Below are 24,830 nucleotides of genomic sequence, written 5' to 3' on the forward strand. Positions count from 1 at the left end.
TACAGAAGTGAGCCATTGCACCCTGCCAAAACCCAAGAGTCTTATGTGAAATTCCCGTTTCTCCGTGCAGCAACCAGTTCTGTTTTTTAAAACCATGGAGGCCAGGCCTGGTGCAGTGGCTCATGCCTGTAATCCCAACCCTTTGGGAGGCTGAGGCAAGAGGATTGCTTGAGGCCAGGAGACTGAGACCAGCCTGGCAACTTTGCATAGCAAGACCCCAATCTCTACAAAAACATTTAAAAATAATAAAATAAATAAATAAAAATTTAAAACCGTGGAGGCCAGAAAATAAGTTCTTGGTAGGATTTGTAAGGGTCCCCAGTTGTAATTTTCAATGCAGGAAAGAAAAAAAAAAAAAAAAATCAAGAACCAATACAGTGCACAGATGTGATTCCAAAATAGAGATTTATTTATTAAGGATTATTTAGTTTCTGCATAAAAATCACCAATTGTTCCTCATTGGGTTTTTTCTTTTAAAACACACGTCAATTGTTTTGGGGTTGCTTTGTTTGCCCCAGCACTTTAAAAAGTACAGTTGTTTGTAGCGCCAGGAAGAACAGTTCCGGTTAAGGCAGCGAGGCGTTTTCTTGAATCCTAGCGGCTGGAGGGTCCATCTCTCCCCGTCAAGAGAATACACACAGTAGGTAGTTTCTGAGGTTGAAAAATCTGTCCCTGAAGGAAGTAATTCTTCTGAAGAATGAAAACAGAGTCATCTATGGTCAATTGTTTGTGCCCTATAGCTTTGAAAGAAACGCCTCTTGGTCATCAAGGGCTTGCTGGTTAGTTTCAGCTGTAAAACAACAGCAACAACAACAACAAAAAACCAGAAAAAAGAAAACAAACAAAAAAACCTGTCTAGCAAGACAGAAAGAGCAGGATTTACAACAGTGCTGTGAGGCTGGGCTATGCAAACCACATGAGAATACACACCAGTTTGCTTTTAAAAAAAAAAAAAATCCCACATAGGGGCCCTGCATAATTTCAAATCAAACTCTTACTATAGTCCTTAAAATAACCAAAATAGCAATACAGCGAGAGCTTCATAAGGTCACGTGCTTTTTTTTTTTTGAGACTGAGTTTCGCTCTCGTTGCCCAGGCTGGTATGCAGTGGTGCGATCTCAGCTACTGTAACCTCCACCTCCCGGGTTCTAGCGATTCTCCTGCCTCCGCCTCCCAAGAAGATGGGATTACAGGCGTGTGCTACCATGCCTGGGTATTTTTAGTAGAGACAGGATTTCACCATGTTGGTCAGGCTGGTCTCAAACTCTGACCTCAAGTGATCCACCCACCTCTTTTTTTTTTTTTTTTTTTTTTTGAGACGGAGTCTCGCTCTGTCGCCCAGGCTGGAGTGCAGTGGCTGGATCTCAGCTCACTGCAAGCTCCGCCTCCCGGGTTCACGTCATTCTCCTGCCTCAGCCTCCCGAGTAGCTGGGACTACAGGTGCCCGCCACCGCGCCCGGCTAGTTTTTTGTATTTTTTAGTAGAGACGGGGTTTCACCGTGTTAGCCAGGATGGTCTCGATCTCCTGACCTCGTGATCCACCCGTCTCGGCCTCCCAAAGTGCTGGGATTACAGGCTTGAGCCACCGCGCCCGGCCTCTTTTTTTTTTTTGAGACAGAGTTTTGCTCTTGTTGCCCAGGCTGGAGTGCAGTGGTGCGATCTCAGCTCACTGCAACCTCCACCTCCTGGGTTCAAGTGGTTCTCCTGCCTCAGCCTCCTGAGTAGCTGGAACTACAGGCGTGCGCCACCACGCCTAATTTTTTATATTTTTAGTAGAGATGGGGTTCCACCATGTTGGCCAGGCTGGTCTCAAACTCCCGACCTCAGGTGATCCACCCACCTCGGCCTCCCGCAAAGTGCTGGGATTACAGGAGTGAGCCACGGTGCCCGGCCATCATGTGCTTATTTTTAAAGTGAGGTGGATGACACCATTCCCCCAGAGCCGTGTTCCTCGTTGGCGACAAAACAAAACCAAAAAACCCTAGGACTTGACTTATTAAAAGTGTTAATCAATTTTTACCACGCTGAAATGAAGCTATAAAGTCAGTCTGTGCTGTTGTGAATTCCAAGGAGATTTGGAAGTAAGATCATTATTTATTGGTCCTTTAGAATAGACCAAAAAAAAAAAATGACTTAAAAAACGAGGGCTGTCCCCTGCAGACTCTGGCAGGACCCTGGGCCGCTCTGGGGGACGCAGGCCAGGGGCAGCTCACAGACTTGATTCACAGTGATTCTGGTTTGCCTGTTTCTCCGTGTGGCCACGAGTCAGGGGCGTGTCCAGCGGTGGGCACGCCTACACCTTGTAGTTAAGCTCGGCATTCATCTGGGTGTACATCTCATAGATGACATCGATGGTGGCCGTGTAGTTGACTAGGAAGAGGCGGATCTTCTCCAGGCACTCCTCCTCTGTCACATTCTGCCCCTTGGAGAGTGCTTTCAGGAAGTCGGATTTATAGGGGGCTGCGTACAGTGCTGCCTTGAGACGGGCAAGAAGGGAGGTAGGCACAGCGTTAGCAGGGGCCGAGGAGCCAGGCCAGCAGGCCAGGGTTCTGGGAGGGGTCTTCCCTGGGTCCGTGCTGGACAGGGGGTCTGTGCTATTTGAGGTGTTGGAAGGGAAAGGAAAAGGGAGGTGTATTTTGAGCGACAGCAGGAAGGACATCAGCTTTGGGGACAGACAAGCCTAGGTGCAAATGCCAGTCTGGGCCACCAACTAGCTGTGAACCTTGAGCAAGTCACTTAGCCTCTCTGAGCTTCAGTTTCCTCATCTGCAAAATGGGGATAATGGCTCCCACCTAATTGGGTTGCTTTTATAAGGATTAGGGGGCTTGTACAAAGTGCTCAGCACAGCACCAGGCATACAGTAGGCACTCAGCACAACACCTGGCACACAGTAGGTGTTCAGCATGGGTAAGTCTCTTCCTTCTGGGTTCCTTGCTCTGGAAAAAGGGAACTGCTTCTTCGGAAAACTCACTTTCTGAGTTGGGGAGATGACTGCTAATCATACTGTGGTCTCTCTTTTGTCCTTAGGGGGCCGATACTTCGCTAAATTTCAGGGCTGCTCTCATACTTGAAAAGTACAGAGAATTTGAAATTCACAGAATTTCAGAGCCAGAAGAAAAAAGGTACAACTGGATAAAAAGCTTAGGCTAGCCAGGTGCGGTGGCTCATGCCTGTAATCCCAGCACTTTGGGAGGCCAAGGTGGGCAGATCACAAGGTCAGGAGTTCGAGACCAGCCTGGCCAATATGATAAAACCCCGTCTCTACTAAAAATACAAAAAATTAGCCAGGTGTAGTGGTGGGCATCTGTAGTCCCAGCTACTCGGGAGGCTGAGGCAGGAAAATTGCTTGAACCTGGGAGGCGGAGGTTGCAGTGAGCTGAGATCACGCCACTGCACTTCAGCCTGGGTGACAGAGCGAGACTCCGTCTTAAAAAAAAAAAAAGAAAAAACAAGTTTAGGCCAGGAGTTTGATAGGATGAGGAAAGTATAAATACTATTTTTTAAATCTTTTTAGACATAGTCTTGCTCTGTCACCCAGGCTGGAGTGCAGTGGCTCGATCTTGGTTCACTGCAACCTCTGCTTACTGGGTTCAAGCTATTCTCCTACCTCAACCTCCCAAGTAGCTGGGACTACAGGTGCCTGCCACCATGCCCAGCTAATTTTTTTTTTTTTTTTAGATGGAGTCTCACTCTGTCACCCAGGCTGGAGTGCAGTGGCATGATCTCGGCTCACTGCAAGCTCTGCCTCCTGGGTTCACGCCATTCTCCTGCCTCAGACACCCAAGTAGCTGGGACTACAGGCGCCCACCACCACACCCAGCTAATTTTTTGTATTTGTGGTAGAGACGGGGTTTCACCATGTTAGCCAGGATGGTCTTGATCTCCTGACCTTGTGATCCGCCCGCCTCAGCCTCCCAAAGTGCTGGGATTACAGCCTTGAGCCACCGCGCCCGGCCAATTTTTTGTATTTTTAGTAGAGACGGGGTTTTACTATGTTGGCCAGGCTGATCTCCAACCTGACCTCAGGTGATCCACCTGCCTCGGCCTTCCAAAGTGCTGGGATTACAGGCATGAGCCACCGCACCTGGCCAAATATTATTCTTTCATAATAAAAGTAGTAATAGCTGGGGTGGTGGCTCACGCCTATAATCCCAGCACTTTGGGAGGCCAAGGTGGGAGGATTGCTTTGAGCTCAGGAGTTCAAAACCAGTCTGGGCAACATGGTGAAACCTTGTCTCTACAAAAAAATACAAAAATTAGCTAGGTGTTGGTAGCTCGCACCTGTAGTCCCAGCTACTTGCGACACTGAGGCTGGAGAATCGCTTGAGCCTGGGAAGTGGAGGTTGCAGTAAGCTAAGACTGTACCACTGCACTCCAGCCTGGGCGACAGTGACAGAGGGAGACCCTGTCTCAAAAAAAAAAAAAAAAAGCAATAGCTTTGATGTACTGAGTGTAAACCATGTGAACCATGTGTCAAGCACTTTATACTGATTAATTTCATTTATTTAATGCCTATTTTATACCTATTTGAAAAATGAGGATATTGAGGCTCAGGAAGGTAGGATCACAGCCCCCCATTTTTGTGTTGTGTGACCTTGTCTCAGTGTCACTGTCCCCATCTGGGAAATGGGGGTAAGAACAGTGCCACCTTGTGGTGCATTTGTGAAGATTACAATTCATGGGCAGCTCCCCTGGGCCAGGTACACAGGACACACTGTTACTATTGAGGTGCTGGTTTGAGGATTTGTAGGGGCAATGCACTGTGGAGATCTCAAGGGGCCGATGGGAATAGGCTCTGTCTCCAGCTCTTCCGGGGTGGATGGCCCAGGGGCTGCCATGCATCTCACTCTGTGACCAGCTCTTCCTCTTTGGAACCATACTGGTTTCTGCTCCAGCCTGCTTGCAGACTGTACCCCACAGGAACACTGAACAGGGCCCATCAGCCCCTCGTTCTCATGGCCACCAGGGTGGGCAGGCAGAGGGAGCTGCAGCAGAAAGGGTGGCCAGAACAGGCCGGGCAGGAACATGTGGGTGAGATGAGGGCGGCAAGCAGCAGGTGAAGGGCATGGTGCAGGGCAGCCAGAGGGCCTTCAGACGTCTCCTGAGCAGGGCTTCCAGCCTGGTGATCAACTGTAGGGCCCTCACCTAACCAGGCAGGGGCTGAAGCCTCACTTCCAGGAGCCCTGGCCAATGTCACCCCAACACAAGCCACCAAGAACGCAGAGGGCCGGTGTCCTTTCAGCAGATGCTCCCAGGAGGAGGCCCTTCTTTCCCCGCATGCCCCATGTGGGGATCCAGGCTGAATTTGAGGGGCCATCAGGCTGGGCCACCTTTGACCTGGGGTCCTCCAGGGCTTTCCCTGTGGTTTCTCTTTTCACCCCACCATCAGGCCTTGCAGGCCAAGGCCCCTAGAGAGAAACACCGTGGAGTATCTACAGTGACACCCGCTGTGGCTTGAATGGGGCTGGCCAGGGCACGGGAGGGGGACCTCTCCGTACACTAGCCTCATCCAAATAGATGGGGGAGCCCTTCCTGAGCCCGAGAGGGTAAACACAGCCTCACAGGCCAGGAGGCCTCGGCCAAGCAGGGGCAGAGTGGGGAGCAGAATCTGCAAGCTGGTGGTCCTTTGGGGCCTGTGAGGGCGGCTCACCTGGAAGATCTTCTGCACGATCCAGCCGTGGTACTTCTTGAGGGCCATCTCGTAGGCCTTGGTGGCGTTGACGCGGATGAGGTTGGGGTGGTTCTCGTCCCGCTCCCCGTCGCAGATGCTCTGGAGGAAGACCTGGATGAAGCGGAGGCCTCTGCGGCCCAGGGAGGAGAAGGTTCATTAGGACCGTGCACACCCCTGTCGTGAAAGACCCTGATGGACTCTGAATTTGCCACCTACTGTGAGCCAGGAACATGTACACCCCAGAGGGCGTGGTTATTCCCTAATCATCTTTCCCTGCTGCTTACAAGTAACGTGACCACTTGGCTCCATTCATTATCTCCCAAGCACCTTCTCTCCTCCAGGCCTGGTGCTGGCCCATGACAACAGTGACACTGGCTGTAAGATCCACGAGGGGTGGGTCTGGGCCTGCCTTGTCCATTTCTGTGTCCACATGACCCCCACAGGCTGGAACATGGTAGGCAACCATCAGGCTTGAGGAATGAAGCCACAGTGCTGGCCCTTAAAGGGTTTGCAGACCACAGACTGTGGATATACCGGGCACACTGGCGAGACTGGCCCCATGTGCACCAGGTTCCCTGCCTCCGCTCCCCAGCCCTCAGCATCTTTCTAAGTCTGCTACATTGCTTCTCTGCCTGAGACCTCCCAGAGCATCCTCCAATGGCCACTCGAGCCTTTCCTGAAGGGGTAGGGTGATGTTTCGAGAGCCAGGAGAAGCAGATGGGGTATAGCAAGGAGTCCACATGGAAAAGCTCACCAGGGCCCTCCCCTTAGCACACATCATCTCACCTCTTGCTTCCCTGGGGCCTGTGAGGCTGAGCTTGGCACAATCAGCCCATTTCACAGAGGAAAGCACTGAGGCTTCCCTAGAAAGGCTCAGTCACAGGCCAGGATGTGAACCCTGCCTGCCTCACTGCGCGCCCCCCACCTGGCAGGCTCTTTCCTTCACTGCCCCTCACTGTCCCACTGAGGTCCCCAGGTGAGCTGCTCTGCTCCCTCCCTGCAGTGGGGTGGGGATCAAGTCAGGGTGGGGTGCTCTAAGGGGCAGAAGCACTGGGTTTGAGGGCTGAAGAGTCTATAGCTGGTTGAGAACAGCATGGGTTCAAACCAGCCCATAGGATGTATTTGTGCAAATTAGAACTCCTCCTCACAGCCGGGCACGGTACCTCACACCTGCCTCACATGGATCACTTGAGGCCAGGAGTTCAAGACCAGCCTGGCCAACATGGCGGGCCTGTCTCTACTAAAAATACAAAACTTAGCCAGGCATGGTGGTACACACCTGTAATCCCAGCTACTCAAGAGGCTGAGGCAGGAGAATTGCTTGAACCCAGGAGGCAGAGGCTGCAGTGAGCCGAGATTGCGCCACTGCACTCCAGCCTGGGCAACAGAACGGGATTCTGTCTGAAAATAAAAAATAAAAATAAAAGAATTCCTTCTCCTCAAGATGGTGTACTTCTACCAAGAAACTGTCATAACATACAAATCCACTTTGTACGTGTGACCAGCCCTAAACAGGACACCTCTGTGCAGTAGGCAACCTGCATAACTGTGCTGGATGACATGGGCACGTGATTTGGCCTCCAGAAGTGCCAGCCGCCTCCTCTGTGAGGTGCGAATAGCTACCACACCTAACTCACAGAATATGAAACCCAATCAGCATATAAAAAGCTTAGCACGATGCCCTGATCAGGGTGTGCTCCTATACTCTGATGGGACTGGAACCAGGAAGCATCACTGTCAGGCAAGCCCTGGCCCTTGGGAGGCCTTTTCCCAGTCATTAACTAGCATCACACTGGAAGGGCTCGAAAGTGACCTTCCCAGCCTGGGGTGACACTGCGGAACAGTGACAGGTTTGCTTTCCCTCTGCAGCACAGCACCCAGGCCCTGCCACCTGAGCCCGTCACCTTTTCAGCCACATCAGCGCCAGTGTGGCCCCTACTTTGGGCCACTCTGCTCCATACATTTCTTTCTCCACCTCCAGGATGTTCTGCAGGGTCCGGAACTTGGCTGGGTTGGTGTCATACACGGCTTTGATTTTCTGAAATGGAGCACACAGGATTTTCCCTTAGGTAAACTGCCCCCCATAGACATCTGGCCCACACGCTGGGTGAAGAGCACCCTACCAGCATCTCCCGCTCCTTCCTGCCCTCCAGGAACAGCAGGGATAAGACCTGTAACAGTAACTATGACTGTTCACATGAGCAAGGATTTGCAAAATGCTTTACAGGCACTGCCTTATATGATCCTGGTGGCAACCCTGAAGTTGCTGTCATTATCCCATTTTACAGGCAGAGACACTGAGGCTCACAGAAGGGCATGGACTTGTCCAAGGTCACACAGTTGGTACAAAGTTCATGTTCTCCAGCCACTACTGACACTGGCTCAGACACCAAGTATCTGAAGTTTTGCTTTGGTGGACAAGTGGAAATAGGTTCCGAGGATTCCAAGAAGTCCAGGAATGAAGGCCTCTGAGATGGAGCCAGGTAGGCCTGGGTCTGAATCCCAGCTCTGCCACTTACTTGCTTGTGACCTTAAGTGAGTCCTTCTCTTAAGGTCTCACTCTGAGTCTCAGCTTCTTCATCTGTAAAAAGGGGATAACACAGGACCAGCCTCAAAGGGCTGCTGGGATGAAGAAATGAGATCATACAGTGTGTCCCAAGCCCTTGGCTGGGCCCTACATGGATTCTCACGGGCAGTCTATGGCAGGGGAGACGGCATCAGGAACTACCAGGATTGGAGAAGGGGAGGGCCAGACCAGTGCTGACTGCGGACTTTGGGACTTACTTACTTGGTGGGGATAGATGAAAGAACCAGCAGGTTCCTTCTCAGGGTCAACCCTTTAATTAGACTTTGGTCCCAGTCAGGCTAGACTGGTGACCAGATGGCAAGACTGTGGAGGAGGGCAGAGAACATTGAGCCCTGATTGGGCAAGTTTGGGGCCCATCTTCTACGCCTCCATCTCCTTCCTCGGGCTGGGAAGCTTGCAGCTGGGACCATGGTGCTGGCAACCCAGGTAGGCTTAGATTCCTGATGCAAGTCCTGGGCTATGGCTGCCTGACCAGGTACGTACCGTGATGTTGCCGCTTATGTCTGCCTTGATGGGAGTAAACACTGGGGACCCAAGGCAATCTGGGGACAAAATGAGAAGAGAGATTGAGATTACCAGCAAGTGATTTTTCAGGGCCACTGCAGGCCGTGGGGACATGGTGGGTGGGTTACGTGGTGGGTCCCGGGGAGAGCTGAGTTGTTCTGGATGTTACTAAGGCAGCATGGGCTTGGGTGCAGCTCCCAGCTCCATTCTCTGAGCTTCCTGTTGGCAAATGAGGCTACAGCACCAATCACAGAGGCATGATGAGGACAGCTTGAAATAAACAATCCAATCCTAAGACACACATTTGATTCATCTCGAGAATCAGAATGCTATTTGTTTGTTTTTTGGGGTTTATCTTGAGACAGAGTCTTGCTCTGTCACTCAGGCTGGAGCGCAGTGGTGTGATCATAGCTCACCACAGCCTTGACCTCCTGGGTTCAAGCCATCCTCCCAACCTCAGCCTCTGGAGTAGCTGGGACTACAGGCATGCACCACCATATCCGGCTAATTAAAAAAAATTTTTGGCCTGGTGCAGTGGCTCACGCCTGTAATCCCAGCACTTTAGGAGGCTAAGGCAGGTGGATCACTTGAAGTCAGGAGTTCAAGACCATCCTGGTCAACATGGTGAAACCTTGTTTTTACCAATATACAAAAATTAGCTGGGTATGGTGGCTCGCGCCTGTAATCCCAGCTACTCAGGAGGCTGAGGCAGGAAAATTGCTTGAACCCGGGAGGTGGAGGTTGCAGTGAGGTGAGATCACACCACTATACTCCAGCCCGGGTGACGGAATGAGACTCTGTCTCAAAAAAAAAAAAAATTTTTTTTTTTGCACAGATCTTGGTGATCAGGATCTTGTGTAGACCTAAGCTAATGTGTCTGTTTTAACAAAAAAGATTTTTTTAAAAAAAGTGCTTAACTTTTAAAATAGAAAAAAGCTCATAGAATAAGGATATAAGGAAATTTTTTCTAGAGCTATATAATGTGTTTGTTTTTAATTGTATAAAACATTTAATTTATTGGTCTTTGGGGGGAATTTGATGCATCACCACTATATTAGAACTGAGCCATTAATTCTATAGCTTCATCAATATTAACTACTTTATTTTTATGATGCTACTGAGGAATCAGTTCTTTCTACAGAGGTTCAAGAGAAAGTCCTTCTAAGAAGTGTGCAAATCTCGTATATTTATTAGATTGGTGCAAAAGTAATTGCAGTTTTTGAATATAAAAGCTTTATCTACTCTGTTGACTTTTTCATCATTCATAACGCTTATTATTTTTTTTTTTTTCCCGAGACAGAGTTTCACTCCTGTTGCCCAAGCTGGAGTGCAATAGCACGATCTCAGTTGACCCCACAACCTCCACTTCCTGTGTTCAAGCAATTCTCCTACCTCAGCCTCCCGAGTAGCTGGGATTACAGGCACACGCTACCGCGCCTGGCTAATTTTGTATTTTAGTAGAGGCGGGTTTCACTATGTTGGTCAGCCTGGTCTCGAACTCCCACCCTCAGGTGATCCACCCGCCTCTGCCTCCCAAAGTTCTGGGATTACAGGCATGAGCCACTGTGCCCGGCCTCGTTTATCTTCTTAAGATTAGTGGTAACCGGTTTTGCTTTGTTGGTAGCCTTAAAGTGTTTTCAGCTGGCTATGTGAAATACACTCCCGGACTTCTGCCCTCTTAATCTGTTCTCGGCCATTGTCTTCAATAGTAGCGTGCACCTATGTGTGTTTTTAAAGACAGGGTCCTTTGGCAACTGAAGCAAGATAAATAAAAATAAATAAATGCATAAAATAAAGATAGGGTCTTGTTCTGGCACTCAAGCTGGAGTACAATGGCGAGATCACAGCTCACTGCAGGCTTCAACTCCTGGACTCAAGCAATCCTCCTGCCTCAGCCTCCCAAAGTGCTGCGATTAGAGGGACACACCATCACACCCAGTAGAATGTTCTTTTTTTTTTTTTTTTTTTTTTTTTGAGGCGGAGTTTCGCTCTGTCTCCCAGGCTGGAGTGCAGTGGCCGGATCTCAGCTCACTGCAAGCTCCGCCTCCCGGGTTTACGCCATTCTCCTGCCTCAGCCTCCCGAGTAGCTGGGACTACAGGCGCCCGCCACCTCGCCCGGCTAGTTTTTTTTGTATTTTTTAGTAGAGACGGGGTTTCACCATGTTAGCCAGGATGGTCTCGATCTCCTGACCTCATGATCCGCCCGTCTCGGCCTCCCAAAGTGCTGGGATTACAGGCTTGAGCCACCGCGCCCGGCCAGAATGTTCTTAAATGGAGGCGTTTTCCTTTCTTGGTGGGTCATAATATATGGGAGCATCGTATAATAGGTAACACGTTGGAGTTGATAAAATGTAGACCTGGAAACTGCCTGGCAGTGCCTGGAACTGCTAGGATCTGCTGAAATGTGAGCAACCTGCTGCCTGCCTCTCCTCCGCTCCCTCTTTTGTCACCCCCATGGCAGGCTGTCACAGGACATCTCACTCCTTACATGCAGGAAGTATGCAGGTTCTTTACTGAGTAGGCTCGATGTGGACTTTACCTTCGAGACTGAAGACAGACTACCGGGCTTCCGTGACACCTTTTCATCGTTCTTGTTGCAGTCCAGAAAAGTGAGCTCACTAAGCCTACTACAGAGCCCAGGGAACAAAGACCCCAGAGCAGGCTAGAGGCGGGTGCCGACCCCACGGGAGTGAAAGGCCAATACCCAGGAGGCCAGACAGGGACCTCAGTGTGTGCGCCAAGTGACCACATGAGGGCAGAGGGCTAGGGGAGGAACTTCCTTAAGCCAAATTCCACCCAGGGTGACCCTGCACACCTGGCCAGCCATCTGGAACATTCTAATTGCAGCTATGAAAAGAGGTACATGAGAGAAACAGCATTAGACACTTAAGGAAACAGCCCAGAGTCCAGTGGAAAGAAGGTGGGCTAGGGATTCAGATAGATGGGGTGAGAATCCTGCACGACCACTCCCAAGCTGAGTAAGTCTCCTCGCCTCTGTGTGCCTCAGTTTCCTCTTGTGTCAAATGGGGCAATAAAAGTACTTATTTCATATACTTCTTTAAGAAATTAAAAATAAGGCACCGAGGCCAGGCGGTAGCTCACACCTGTAATCCCAGCACTTTGGGAGGCCAAGGCGGGCGGATCACAAGGTCAGGAGTTTGAGACCAGCCTGGCCAACATGGTGAAACCTCACCTCTACTAAAAATACAAAAATTAGCCAGGCGTGGTAGCAGGCGCCTGTAGTCCCAGATACCCAGGAGGCTGAGAGAGGAAAATCGCCTGAACCTAGGAGGCGGAGGTTGCAGTGAGCCGAGATTGTGCCACTGTATTCCAGCCTAGCAACAGAGCAAGACTCCATCTCAAAAATAAAATAAAATAAGGCACCAAATACATGTAGCAGAGTGCCCGGTGAGTGCTGAACACTCAGTACCTGGACTTCAATCATATCATTACTAGGGTCAGGTGCTGTGACCCAGCAAATGACATCATTGTGGAAGCCACAGGATCCCCCAGAACCTCCACCGAGTGGGACTCATCCTTGACCTGTGCCCCTGCTGCTTTCTCTGTGCTCCCCTGTGAGGCCCCACTAGAGCCTGGGCTGCCACCTTGCCCTGCTGCAAGCTCCGGGCATGCTGTCCTCACGCTGGGCCATGAGCAGTCTCCTCTTGGCAACTGAGCCTCTTTCCAATGTCTACAGAGGCAAATCTCCCAACAAGGGGCCATGCTGGAGCCTTCCCTATGGTGGTCACGTCAGAGGCTGCTCAGAGGTGCTGCGCCAGGGATGCAGGCAACGAATCCAGGGTGCTCTGGTCTCCCAGACAGGCCTGCCAGGCATCAATGGGGTGACAACTCCATGCCACCCTTTAACCTCACCTGACGGATCACTGACCTTCGCTGCATGTGGAGGCCAACCTGGGGAGGTCATGCCACTTGTTAGCCCTGGAAGGTGTTCTCTTCCAGCACCACTACCGCTGCCTCTCTGGAAGGACCATGCATTCTCAACTTACATAATAACACCGGAGCCAAGATCCTCTTTCCTCCGCCAGTGACTACAGCGCCGCCAGAGGGTGCCAATTCCGACCCTCACAGGGGGCCAGGCAGGTGCCATGGATGGGCTACATGGGGACTGGCAAAACCCATCCAGACATAAGGCTGTTCCTCAGCTCCAGCTGACGGCTTTACATCCTCATCTTCCCAAAATGTATAATGAGCCGGACATGGTGGCATGCACCTGTAGTCCCAGCTACTTGGGAGGCTGAGGTGGAGGATCGCTCAAGCCCGGGATTTAAAGTTGCACTGAGCTATGATTGTGTCACTGCACTCCAGCCTGCGCAACAGAGTGAGACTCCATCTCTTTAAGAAAATTAAAATGTGGGCCAGGCGCAGTGGCTCGCCCCTATAATCCCAGCACTTTGGAAGGTCGAGGCGGGTGGATCACCTGAGGTCAGGAGTTCAAGACCAGCCTGACCAACATGGTGAAACCCCGTCTCTACTAAAAATACAAAAATTAGCCAGGCATGGTGGCGCGCACCTGTAATCCCAGCTACTTGGGACGCTGGGGCAGAAGAATCACTTGAACCCAGGAGGCAGAGGTTGCAGTGAGCTGAGATTGTGCCACTGCACTCCAGCCTGGGCAACAAGAGTGAAATTCCATCTCAAAAAAATAAATAAATGAAAAATAAAAATGCATAATGTACAAAGGCTTACATTAGACTGATGGACGGATGGACAGAGATATGGATAGATAGGCACAGTAAAATATTAATGGTAACATCTAGGTGATAGATGTACGAGTACTATTTACTGTAAAATTCTTTCAACTTTGCCACGTTTGGATTTTCTCATAGAAAATGCTGAAAAAGGCCGGGCGCGGTGGCTCAAGCCTGTAATCCCAGCACTTTGGGAGGCCGAGACGGGTGGATCACGAGGTCAGGAGATCGAGACCATCCTGGCTAACACGGTGAAACCCCGTCTCTACTAAAAAATACAAAAAACTAGCCGGCCGAGGTGGCGGACGCCTGTAGTCCCAGCTACTCGGGAGGCGGAGGCAGGAGAATGGCGTGAACCCGGGAGGCGGAGCTTGCAGTGAGCTGAGATCCGGCCACTGCACCCCAGCCTGGGTGACAGCGCGAGACTCCGTCTCAAAAAAAAAAAAAAAAAAAAAAAAAAAAAATGCTGAAAAAACTAGTGTCAGGGTTTTTTTCTGCTCATAAAATCCTATTTATTTGTTTTTCTACTTTTTTTTTCCAAGTCTGTTTCACCGTTACAGTGATGATAGTCACGTGTGTTACACCTTTGTTTTTTAAACCAACAGTCTTGCCACCAGACTTGAGCTCTGAAGAGGGCAGGGACCAGGTTCCCTGCTACGCCCCCAGCACCCAGCAGGTGCCTGACCCCAGTCGGTACTTGTATGACATCTGTGGAATGAATGAGTGAATGAATGGACTGTGGGAAATGTAGAATCTGTCAGTGTATTTCCCTGCCAGGCTCTCCATCTCTGCACCCTCCTATGGTTCAGACTGACCCAACACACTGGTTTTAAGTACCTATCCAACCCAGATGGCAGAGGATATGTGAAGGGACTTGGGCCTCAGTTCCCCTGCTTATAAAATGGAAATCCTTCTAAGATGTTCCTCTGCAGGGCTGCTGTGAGAAAGAGGTGTCACACGTGCAAAGTGAGGGCTCAAAGCACTGACCATGATTGTTTTTACTGCCATTGGCTGGTTTTCAACCAAAGCCTTCCAGTGAAGAAGAGATGATGGCAGGGCTTGATGACAGATCACCATCGACCATGGGTGGCTTATTAGCTTTTCTCAATGACTCAGGTCATTCAACATGCATTTCAGAGACGCAGAAAAATGTTATGCAGCATCCTTTCGCAGTTCTGAGGGGCCCTGCCCTGGTGGCAGGGAGAAAGGCTTTTTGTTTTGTGTTCTCCTGACCATGCGCTACAAGGGTCACGAGGCCGCCATGGTCAGCAGGAGCTGGGCCCCAACAGCAGCTGTTATTGTGTGTGGGGCCACCGCACAGGGCCAGAGCTCCTGCTCAACAGTAAGGGAGGAATGTGATGCCCCAAATGCACTTCTGGGGCTGGGAGCCTAGCAGAAGAGAGGGGAGGCGAGGCAGGGAACGCCACCCCAGACTCCACTTCCACGCTCTACCCACAGGGAGTCACTGGCAGGAAAGGGAGCTCTGCATGCATCTCTGCGTTATGTAAACATGCGCGCTGAAGTGGGTCTGGAAGTATCTGGAGGTGGGCTGCCTGCGATTAGCAGGGGCATCAACCTGGGCAGTGGCACTGAAGCAGTGGCATCCACAGTCCTAGGTTTGAATCTCAGCTCTGGTGTGAGTTTGGCCAAGTGACTTAACCACTCCAGGTTCTGGCCCTTCGGTTTCTACAGCCCAGAGGTGCTGTGCAAACAGGAAGTGCTCTGTATATAGTTGGGCTGAAGCCTGTTTCAACATCACCTACTCAAGGCTCTAGGCTTCTGTTTGCCTTTGGTGCAGTCCAAGGACATCAAGTCACAGAAAAGCCAAATGACTTGCCCAGGTTACACTCCAGGGAGTGCCAAGACACAATTCCAGAGCCAAAGCTGCTTCCACTACACCCTTAACCTTTCTGTCTAGAATGTTACCATTCTTCGAACTCAAAGAATGTTTCTTTGAAGTCCTGTGAACTCAGAGAAAATAGGAAACCAGAAGACGATTTTAATTCCCAAGCATGTGGTCGCTTTTCTAATAGTTTATTTTACTTATTTATTTATTTTGAGACAGAGTCTCACTCTGTCGCCCAGGCTGGAGTGCAGTGGCACAATCTAGGCTCACTGCAACCTCCGCCTCCCGGGTTCAAGTGATTATCCTGCCTCAGCTCCCTAGAAGCTGGGATTACAGGCGTGCGCCACCACACCCAGCCTCTAATAGTTTAAATTCAAGCCTGCGCCTGCTCTGAATAGAGCATGACATGTTTCTACCAGGCTCTCGAGCCTTCCGTTTCCTACAGAATGCAGCCCTAATCCCAAATTACCCTTCTTGTTTGACCAGTTTTGCAGTTACCCCAAACTTGTTTGTTTTTTATTGTTGTCAGCAAACAGGCTCTTTGAAATGCCACCCAGAACCTGTCTACCTGGAGGGAGGGAGGGGACTTGGAGGGTTTTCTAGTTCATGACCTCCAGGGAGAAAGGAAGCTGTCTTTTTAAACATTTTTTACTTATTCTTCTTCTTATTTTTTTTAAATAGAGACAGGGTCAGGCCGAGCATGGTGGCTTACGTCTGTAATCCCAACACTTTGGGAGGCCCAGGCAGGCAGATCACCTGAGGTTCGGAGTTCAAGACCAGCCTGACCCAACATGGTGAAACCCCATCTGTACTAAAAATATAAAAATTAGCTGGGCGTAGTGGTGCAAATCTGTAATCCCAGCTACTTGGGAGGCTGAAGAGAATCACTTGCACCTGGGAGGTGGAGGTTGCAGTGAGTTGAGATCACGTGTGAGACTGTCTGAAAAAAAAAAAAATAGAGACGGGGTCTTACTATTTTGCCCAAGCCAGTCTCAAGCTCCTGGGCTCAAGCGATCTGTCTGCCTTGGCCCCCTCAAAGTGCTGGGATTACAGGCGTGAGCTGCCATGCCTGGCCTGAAGCTGTCTTTAAAAAAAGAAAAATCAGATATGGTCCCACCATCTTCTTTCACAGACCCAACTAGAATGAGCAGATTCCAAATACAGTAAAGCCTTGGTTATCTGGAACAGCTGGCAAATGGCCCCTTCTGTTTAATGGAGAAGGCTTTTTCCAATGCACGCTATTCAACTCACAAGGCACAAGGAAAGAAACCAATAAATCTAATTATAAAAAACAGAAACCTCCTATATGGGGGAGAGGAGAAATTCCACCACCAACTAAAGCCAAAAAACTTGGGGGCAGACAGTAAAGAGTCTGTGTAACAAGCGTAACAGAAAAAAGGCTGATATCCCTAATATGTAAAGAGCTCTTACAAATCAGTAAGAAAAAAACAACAGCCCTATAGAACAGTGGGCAATTCACAATAGAAATGAAAAAATGCTTAATCTCAATAATAAAACAAATGAAAACAGTGAAATATTTTCCATCTACCATTTTTTTTAAGAGTCTTGCTATATTGCCCAGGCTGGAGTGCGGTGGCTATTCACAGGTGCCATCCCTCTACTGATCAGCATGGGAATTTTGACCTGCTGTTTCCAACCTGGGCCAGTTCACACCTCTTTAAGCAACCTGGTGGTCCCCTTTGCCAGGAGGTCACCATATTGATGCCAAACTTAGTGCAGACACCCAATCAGTGTAGCACACTACAGCCAAGAACTCCTGGGCTCAAGTGATCTTCCTGCCTCAGCTTCTTGAGTACCTTGGACTACAGCTGTGCACCCCTGTGCCTGGCTCTCAAATACAAATACACCATCGGTATTGTAGCTCAGCCATCCTGGATGGAGCTCATCAAAATGTAACACAAATGTCACTGCTTTCATAGTGGAAGCCATTTGTAGCTTTCTAAACAGGGCCATCATCAAAAATATGAGTTATGATAAAGATGTGGCCCAGAAATGTCACTGGTCCCCTCAAACCATCACTAAATGACTCTAGATGGTGTGCCTTCAGGCTTTTAGGACAACTGGACAGCTTTGTATATCTTTTTTTTTTTTTTTTTTTGAGACAGGGTATCACTGTGTTGCCCAGGCTGGAATGCAGTGGCACAATCATGGCTCATTGTAGCCTGGAACTCCTGGGCTCAAGCAATCCTCCCACCTCAGCCTCCAGAGTAGTTGGGACTACAGGTGTGCACCACCATGCTGGGCTAATTTTTTTTTTTTTTTTTTTTTTACTTTTTGTAGAGACTGGGACTCACTACACCATTGCCCAGGCTGGTCTTGAACTTCTGGGCTCAAGCAATCCTCCAGTCTCAGCCTCCCAAAGTGCTAGGATTACAGGCATGAGCTACTGTACCTGGCCAACTTTGTGTATTTTTTTTAAACTCCTGTTGGTGGTTGACAGCTACTTCTTCCTGCAGTGCTTCAATTATTTATTTTTTATTTTTTTTGAGACAGAGTCTCACTCTGTAGCCCAAGCTAGAGTACAGTGGAGCAATCTCAGCTCACTGCAACCTCCGCCTCCCGAGCTCAAGCAATTCTCCTGCCTCAGCCTCCCAAGTAGCTGGGACTACAGGCGCACATCACCATGTCAGGCTAAATTTTTGTATTTTAGTAGAGACAGGATTTCACCATGTTGCCCAGGGTGGTCTCAAATTCCTGAGCTCAAACGATCCACCCACCTCAGCTTCCCAAAGTGTTGGGATTACAGGCGTGAGTCACCGTGCCCAGCCAAAGTCTTTTAGATACTTAAAAACCAAATAGCCAACAGAATCAGAATCTCCTGCAAAGAGGAGGCAGGCACCAAGGAGGGGTTTCATGCATGGCCTTTGGGACAACTCTGACTAGACAAGGGCTATCTGGGGCCTCTTGCCTGGGTCTCTGCCACAGTTCAGACGGGTGACATTGCCCAGAAAGCAGAATTCCCTATAAGCCAGCAGTGACCATATGCTACACAGCAGAATCACACTAATTTCTTTTTTTTTTTTTTTTTTGAGATGGGGTCTCATTGTGTCACCCAGGCTGCAGTATAGTGGCACAATCACAGCTCACTGCAGCTTTTTTCTTTTTCTTTTTGAGACGGAGTCTCGCTCTGTCACCCAGGCTAGAGTGCAGCGGCGCGATCTTGGCTCACTGCAAGCTCTGCCTCCTGGGTTCACATCATTCTCCTGCCTCAGACTCCCGAGTAGTTGGGACTACAGGTGCCCGCCACCACGCCCGGCTAATTTTTTGTATTTTTAGTAGAAATGGGGTTTCACCATGTTAGCCAGGATGGTCTCGATCTCCTGACCTCATGATCTGCCCACCTCGGCCTCCCGAAGTGCTGGGATTACAGGCGTGAGCCACCACGCCCGGCCTCACTGCAGTTTTGACCTCCCAGGCTCAAGTGATCCTCCAGCCTCAGCCTCTGGAGTAGCTGAGACTACAGACATATGTCACCACGCCCAGCTAATTTTTTGTTTTTAATTTTTTGTAGAGATGGGGTCTCACTTTGTTGCCCAGGCTGGTCTTGAACTCCTGGCCACAAGTGATCCTCCCGCCTTGGCCTCCCAAAGCACTGGGATTACAGGCAGAAGCCACTGCGCCCAACCTCATTTCCTCTTTTTCTGGCCTCAAGAGAGTTGGACAGTACTGGCCATTATGCTCTTAGCAAGACCACAGCATATATCTGGAAATTTCCATGCAAGCTGCCTCTCCATGCCTGCCTCTTCAAACAGCCATCTCTTTCGACACGGGATGTTCCTGATGTTGAGTAACGAGGTGACCAAATTGCCCTGCCCTGGCCCACCCTCTCATTTCATCTCAGGAACAATGTTCAGGAACAAAAAAGCACTCTTTAACATGCACAGCTTGCTTCACTTTCAGCCTGTGTGATTCAGGACAGAACACACCTAACCCAATTCATAAACAGTTATTTCCAGAAAGGAAGAACAGGATGCCCATGTCGTGATGCTACAAGCCTGGTGTGGGGAGGTTCTATTGTAAATTCAATGTTTTTTTTCATAGCTGAATAATAAAGTTCAGTTGTTAAACATATGAGGCAGATTAACTTTATAGGTCCTGGGTTACAAGGATCATAATGGAAGACACTCAAATTACAGCTGATGGAGATGAATCATTTATTTATCTGGGGGTGCGGGTTGTCATGGCTCAGTTTACAATAAGGCCTATTTTTAAGGATACGAGCCTTGAGATTACCTACATTCCTAAAACGGGTTCCTACTCTGAGTCTACTATCTAAAGAGGAAAGAATGTTTACAAAACAATTCAAAATACTGCTTTAAAAACTTCATCCCCGGGCCAGGCGCAGTGGCTTATGCCTGTAATCCCAGCACTTTGGGAGGCCAAGTCTGGTGGATCACTTGAGGCCAGGAGTTCAAAACCAGCCTGGCTAACATAGTGTAAACCCATCTCTACTAAAAATACAAAAATGAGTCGGGCATGATGGTGCGCGTCTGTAATCCAAGCTTCTCAGGAGGCTGAGGCAGGAGAATCACTTGAACCCAGGAGGTGGAGATTGCAGAGAGCCGAGATTGATTGCACCACTGCACTCCAGCCTGGGCGACAGAGCGAGACTACCTCAAAAAAAAAAAAAAAAAAAAAAAGACAGAAAGACAAACTTACCCTCATAACATGCCAACTATTTGTCCCATAATTGCCCCCGTTCAGGAAAAAACAGTGTTGAACTAACAATGATGCAGTTGGGAAAATGCTTTTTTTTTTTTTTTTTTGGAGACAGAGTCTTGTTCTGTTGCCAGGCTACAATGCAGTGGTGAGATCTCGGCTCACTGCAACCTCCACCTCCCGGGTTCAAGCGATTCCTCAGCCTCAGCCTCCTGAGTAGCTGAGACTACAGACACGCACTACCACGCCCAGATAATTTTTTTTTTTTTTTTTTTTGTATTTTAGTAGAGACAGGGTTTTACCATGTTGGCCAGGATGGTCTTGATCTCCTGACCTCATGATCCACCTGCCTCGGCCTCCCAAAGTGTTGGGATTACAGGCATGAGCCACTACACTCAGCTGGGAAAATTATTTGTCCTTTTTTTTTTTTTTTTTTTTTTGAGACTCTCACTCTCTCGCCTAGGCTGGAGTGCAATGCTGTGATCTTGGCTCACTGCAACCTCCGCCTCCCAGGTTCACGCCATTCTCCTGCCTCAGTCTCCCAAGCAGCTAGGATTAGAGGCGCCCGCCACCATGCCTGCTAATTTTTGTATTTTTAGTAGAGACAAGGTTTTGCCATGTTGGCCAGGTTGGTCTCAAACTCCTAACTTCAAGAGATCTGCCTGCCTGGGCCTCCCAAAGTGCTGGAGTTACAGGCGTCAGCCATCACACCCGGAAAGTTTCCTCATTTTTAAAATGAGGCTCATAATGGGCTCCTCTTCAAAGCGTTGCTGTGACGCTTAAATAAAGTTGTATAAATAAAGGCCTAAGCACAGTTTCTGGTACCTAGTAAGTGCTCAGTGAAAAGAAGGTATTAGGCTGGGTACGGTGGCTCATGCCTGTAATCCCAGCCCTTTGGGAGGCAGTGGCAGACGAATTACCTGAGGTCAAGAGTTCAAGACCAGCCTGGCCAACATGGTGAAACCCCATCTCTACTAAAAATACAAAAATTAACTGGGTGTGGTGGTGTGCGCCTATAATCCCAGCTACTTGGGAGGCTGAGGTAAGAGAATTGCTTGAACCTGGGGGGAGGGTGGAGGTTGCAGTGAGCTGAGATCACGCCACTGCACTCCAGCCTTGGCAACAGAGCAAGACTCCATGTCAAAAAAAAAAAAGGAAAAGAAAAGAAAAAGAAAGTATTATCATTTATGCTTATTATTATAAATTATATCATCATCACCTTTCCCAAAAGACAAAGCTTTTCTTTAGAGAGAAAATCCAGAAAACAATTATTCCAATGATTAAGAAATCAAAACAGAAGGAGAGGAAGGAAGGCAGGAGGGAGAAAAAGAATTATTGACTCATTGATTTATTGTTAGGGGTAAAATTAGCAGAAATCTCCCCATCATAAAATAATGACTTCAAATGTATTCCAGACCATTAAGACAGAGATCTCAGAAGGGAGTGAAGTAAGGAACTTGGAGGAACAGCAAGGCAGAACATGAATCATTTCTGAACACAGGGAAGTGTGAGTCAACTGCCTAACTGCCAGGGTGGAAAGCAGAGGCTTCTAGAAGACCCTAGAGAGGGCTGATCCACTGCAATGACTTTGAAAAGCTCAGACACCGTTAACGCTCTAACAAGAACCACAAAAAAGGCCTCCATACAAGTACCACCATAAGTATGTAACAAAAGGAGTTAACATTCATTCTGGCAGGTTTTTACCGAAACAATGAAACCTAAGACTAGGACCCAACATTTCCATTCTTCTTTTTCTTTTTTTTTTTTTTTTCCTGAGACAGAGTCTTGCTCTATCCCAGGCTGGAGTACAGTGGCGTGATCTCGGCTCACTGCAACCTCAGCCTCCTGGGTCAAGCGATTCTCCTGCCTCAGCCTTCCGAGTAGCTGGGATTACAGGCTTGCGCCATCACACCTGGCTAATTTTTTTTGTATTTTGAGTAGAGACAGGGTTTCACCATGTTGGCCAGGCCGGTCTCAAACTCCTGACCTCATGATCTGCCTGCCTTGGCCTCCCAAAGTGCTGGGATTACAGGCATGAGCCACCGCGTCTGGCCGCAATATTTCCATTCTAAGAAGCTCATTGAAATAATCACACTGTCATGCCAGCCGGGAACTTCCTATCAATTCCCCTCCTCCCCTACAAGGGACATTTCTGCCCTAAAAAGGACTTCCAACATCTTCCTGTTTCCTGATGTGATGTTGGTCTCCCCTGTTACAGCGCTAGACCTGCTGCAAAGTCCTGTGGACATCTCTCTGAACATCGGTTTCCTCTTCTGGAAAATGGTGCCAAATTCCTCCTAAGTTCATCATGAGGATTAGAAATGAGTTACTGTCTAATTGAATGCTTGATCCTAGGAGCCAGTCAAAATAGAGATGACGCTAGCTATGATCACAGTCATATGTTATATTTTATAAAGCCCTTTGTCACTAATTCCTCCCATTCCTTTTCACGTGGATATAGGCTGGGCGCCCATGATGCAGAAGCCCATTGGTAGGTCCTGGGAGGGCCTGACTTCTGCCCTAAGGGATTCACAGTGGAGGGCTATCCCTCCAAGCATCCCTGTGCAGCAGAGGAGGGGCTAGATGAGTTAGCAAGCAACTGTAGTCTCTCCCCTCCTACTCGATCCTCTTCCTTCCGGCAGCAGAGAGGCCAGACCTCAGGCTCTGACCTCAAGGGCCAGATTTTTCTGAACACAAAGATCTAATCACCACCATCCCAGGACAGGGTGGGTGGGTGCCACTGGTCTGTATGTACTCTGGCCTTTGGACATTATAAAGGAGGCTGCCGGAGCAACTGTCAGACTTAAGCAGCCATGCAGCTGGCTCTGTGCCCTAGCAGTCATTCACCAAGTCAGGCATTGATTTTGGTGCTCCTGCCTGGAGCCACCACATCTTTCCACAGGTAGGACGGACAGCCCTAGACCTTTAGGAAGTGGGCCTTTTGCCACACAGCTGGTGGGAAACGGAGCTGCCAAAAGGAAGCCACCTCAGGGCCTCTCAAGCTCAGGCTGGCTCAGCCAGATGCCAATCGCCATGTTTCCTTCCACTCATCCGTACACGGTGTTCAGGGCATGGATGTCAGAGGAAGAGAATCAGACTCAAAGTGACTTCTCTCCTCTGAGCCTCAAAAACAGCCAACTCATGGGCTGTTACGCACATGGACAGAAAAACACAACGGGGCCCTCGACAGCCCTCCTTCCAGATTGTTCTCTGGCCAGGTGGGATCAAGAGTGGGCCCCGCCAGCATGGTACTAGCACACAGCAGGTGCTCCTGAAGGCCAAGAAAGCCTCACTTACTACTTGCAAATGCATCTCCGAAGTCTGCCAGCAGTTTCAAAATTGTAACAGCCATTGCAGAAAGTGTCTCTCTGGGTGCTTCCTCCAACAAGACATTATTTGTTTCATCTTCTCAGGGTCTATCCCAGGCACACAACTGAAATCCCATTCCTCAGAATCCAGCTCTCAACAGTCAATCCAAATGATAACTCACCTGCTTATTAGGAGGGTTAATACAGTTTCTTGTCTTTCTTGAGATATTCTACACCAAGCTTGTCCAACCCGCAGACCGCAGACTGTGGACTGCATGTGGCCCAGGACCCCTTTGAATGTGGCCCAACACAAATTCAGAAACTTTCTTAAAACATTATGAGATTTGAGTTTGTTTGTTTTTTTTAGCTCGTCAGCTATCGTTAGCGTTAGTGTATTTTATGTGTCGCCCAAGACAATTCTTCCAATGTGGCCCTGGGAATCCAAAAGATTGGACACCCCCGCTCTATACAAAACCAAAAAATAAACAGGTATTAGCATTAACTTAAAATTTAAAACAAAGCAGAAAACATTGCAAGGCTGTGGTAGGTGGTCCCAAATCTCAGAGGATGCTTGTTGCAGTGGGGGAGCTTCTAACTCACAGATCAAGGGGTTCAGGTGGGGCTGGTTCCCAGTTAGCCTGATGTCCCAGATGGAAAAAGCCAGAGCTGAGGCCGGGCGCGGTGGCTCACGCCTGTAATCCCAGCATTTTGGGAGGCTGACGTGGGCGGAACCTGAGGTCAGGAGTTCAAGACCAGCCTGGCTAGCACAGTGAAACCCCATCTCTAGTGAAAATACAAAAAATTAGCTGGGCATGGTGGTGCGCATCTGTAATACCAGCTACTGGGGAGGCTGAGCCAGGAGAATCACTTGAACCCAGGAGGCAGAGGTTTCAGTGAGCTGAGATCATGCCACTGCACTCCAGCCTGGGCAATAGAGCAAGACTCTGTCTCAAAAAAAAAAAAAAAAAAGCAAGAGTTGAGCGCCGTGGCACACGCCTATAATCCCAACGACTCAGGAGGCTGAGGCAGGAGGATCACTTGAGCCCAGGAGCTGGAGGCTGCAGTGAGCTGTGATCACCCCACTGCATGCCAGTCTGGGCGATACAGCAAGACCTTGTCTCTTAAACAAAACACACACACACACACACACACACACACACACACACACACACAACCAGCCAACTTGTTTGGGGCTTTTCCCACAAGATGATTTCAACACCCCAGTCATTTTCTAATTTACATTCAAATAGGAGTTACAGACCAGCTTGGCAGGCTGTTTAAGCATTACACACCTCAGAGCAAACCTGCATGTCTGGTCTGTGGCACCCATGCCACCTGTCATGTGAACAAGTCACCATGGTGCCAGCAGAACCACTGGATTTCCTCAAGTACCCAACCAGGCTGGCTCCACTGGGGGTCCTGTCCTTTACCAGAGAGAAAGCCAGGACAGCAGGCATGACAGCAAGAGCACCACATAAGGAGTCCAGAGGCTTGAGTTCTAGTCTGGCTTTACTGGTCACTCACT

General features: G+C 49.2%; 1 protein-coding gene across 2 annotated transcripts in view; it reads right to left on the reverse strand.

Annotated features, from left to right (window-relative positions):
* Nucleotides 1-388: 388 nt before the first annotated feature.
* The window catches only part of GLTP (glycolipid transfer protein), a 31,191-nt gene continuing 6,749 nt past the window's right edge, over nucleotides 389-24,830 (reverse strand). The window contains exons 2-5 of one of the 2 annotated variants that reach the window (XM_015444416.3): nucleotides 8,742-8,800; nucleotides 7,576-7,709; nucleotides 5,651-5,801; nucleotides 389-690 (exon numbers count right to left, since the gene is read on the reverse strand). In XM_015444416.3, coding sequence (XP_015299902.1) covers nucleotides 595-690; nucleotides 5,651-5,801; nucleotides 7,576-7,709; nucleotides 8,742-8,800 — 440 coding nt within the window. In that variant the 3' untranslated portion in view covers nucleotides 389-594. Of the gene's footprint in view, nucleotides 2,477-5,650; nucleotides 5,802-7,575; nucleotides 7,710-8,741; nucleotides 8,801-24,830 lie in introns of both variants that reach the window. The other variant, XM_005595208.5, reaches the window with a different exon arrangement.

This window comes from Macaca fascicularis, chromosome 11 (genome assembly GCF_037993035.2).
Source record: "Macaca fascicularis isolate 582-1 chromosome 11, T2T-MFA8v1.1".
Classification (NCBI taxonomy): Eukaryota; Metazoa; Chordata; class Mammalia; order Primates; family Cercopithecidae; genus Macaca; species Macaca fascicularis.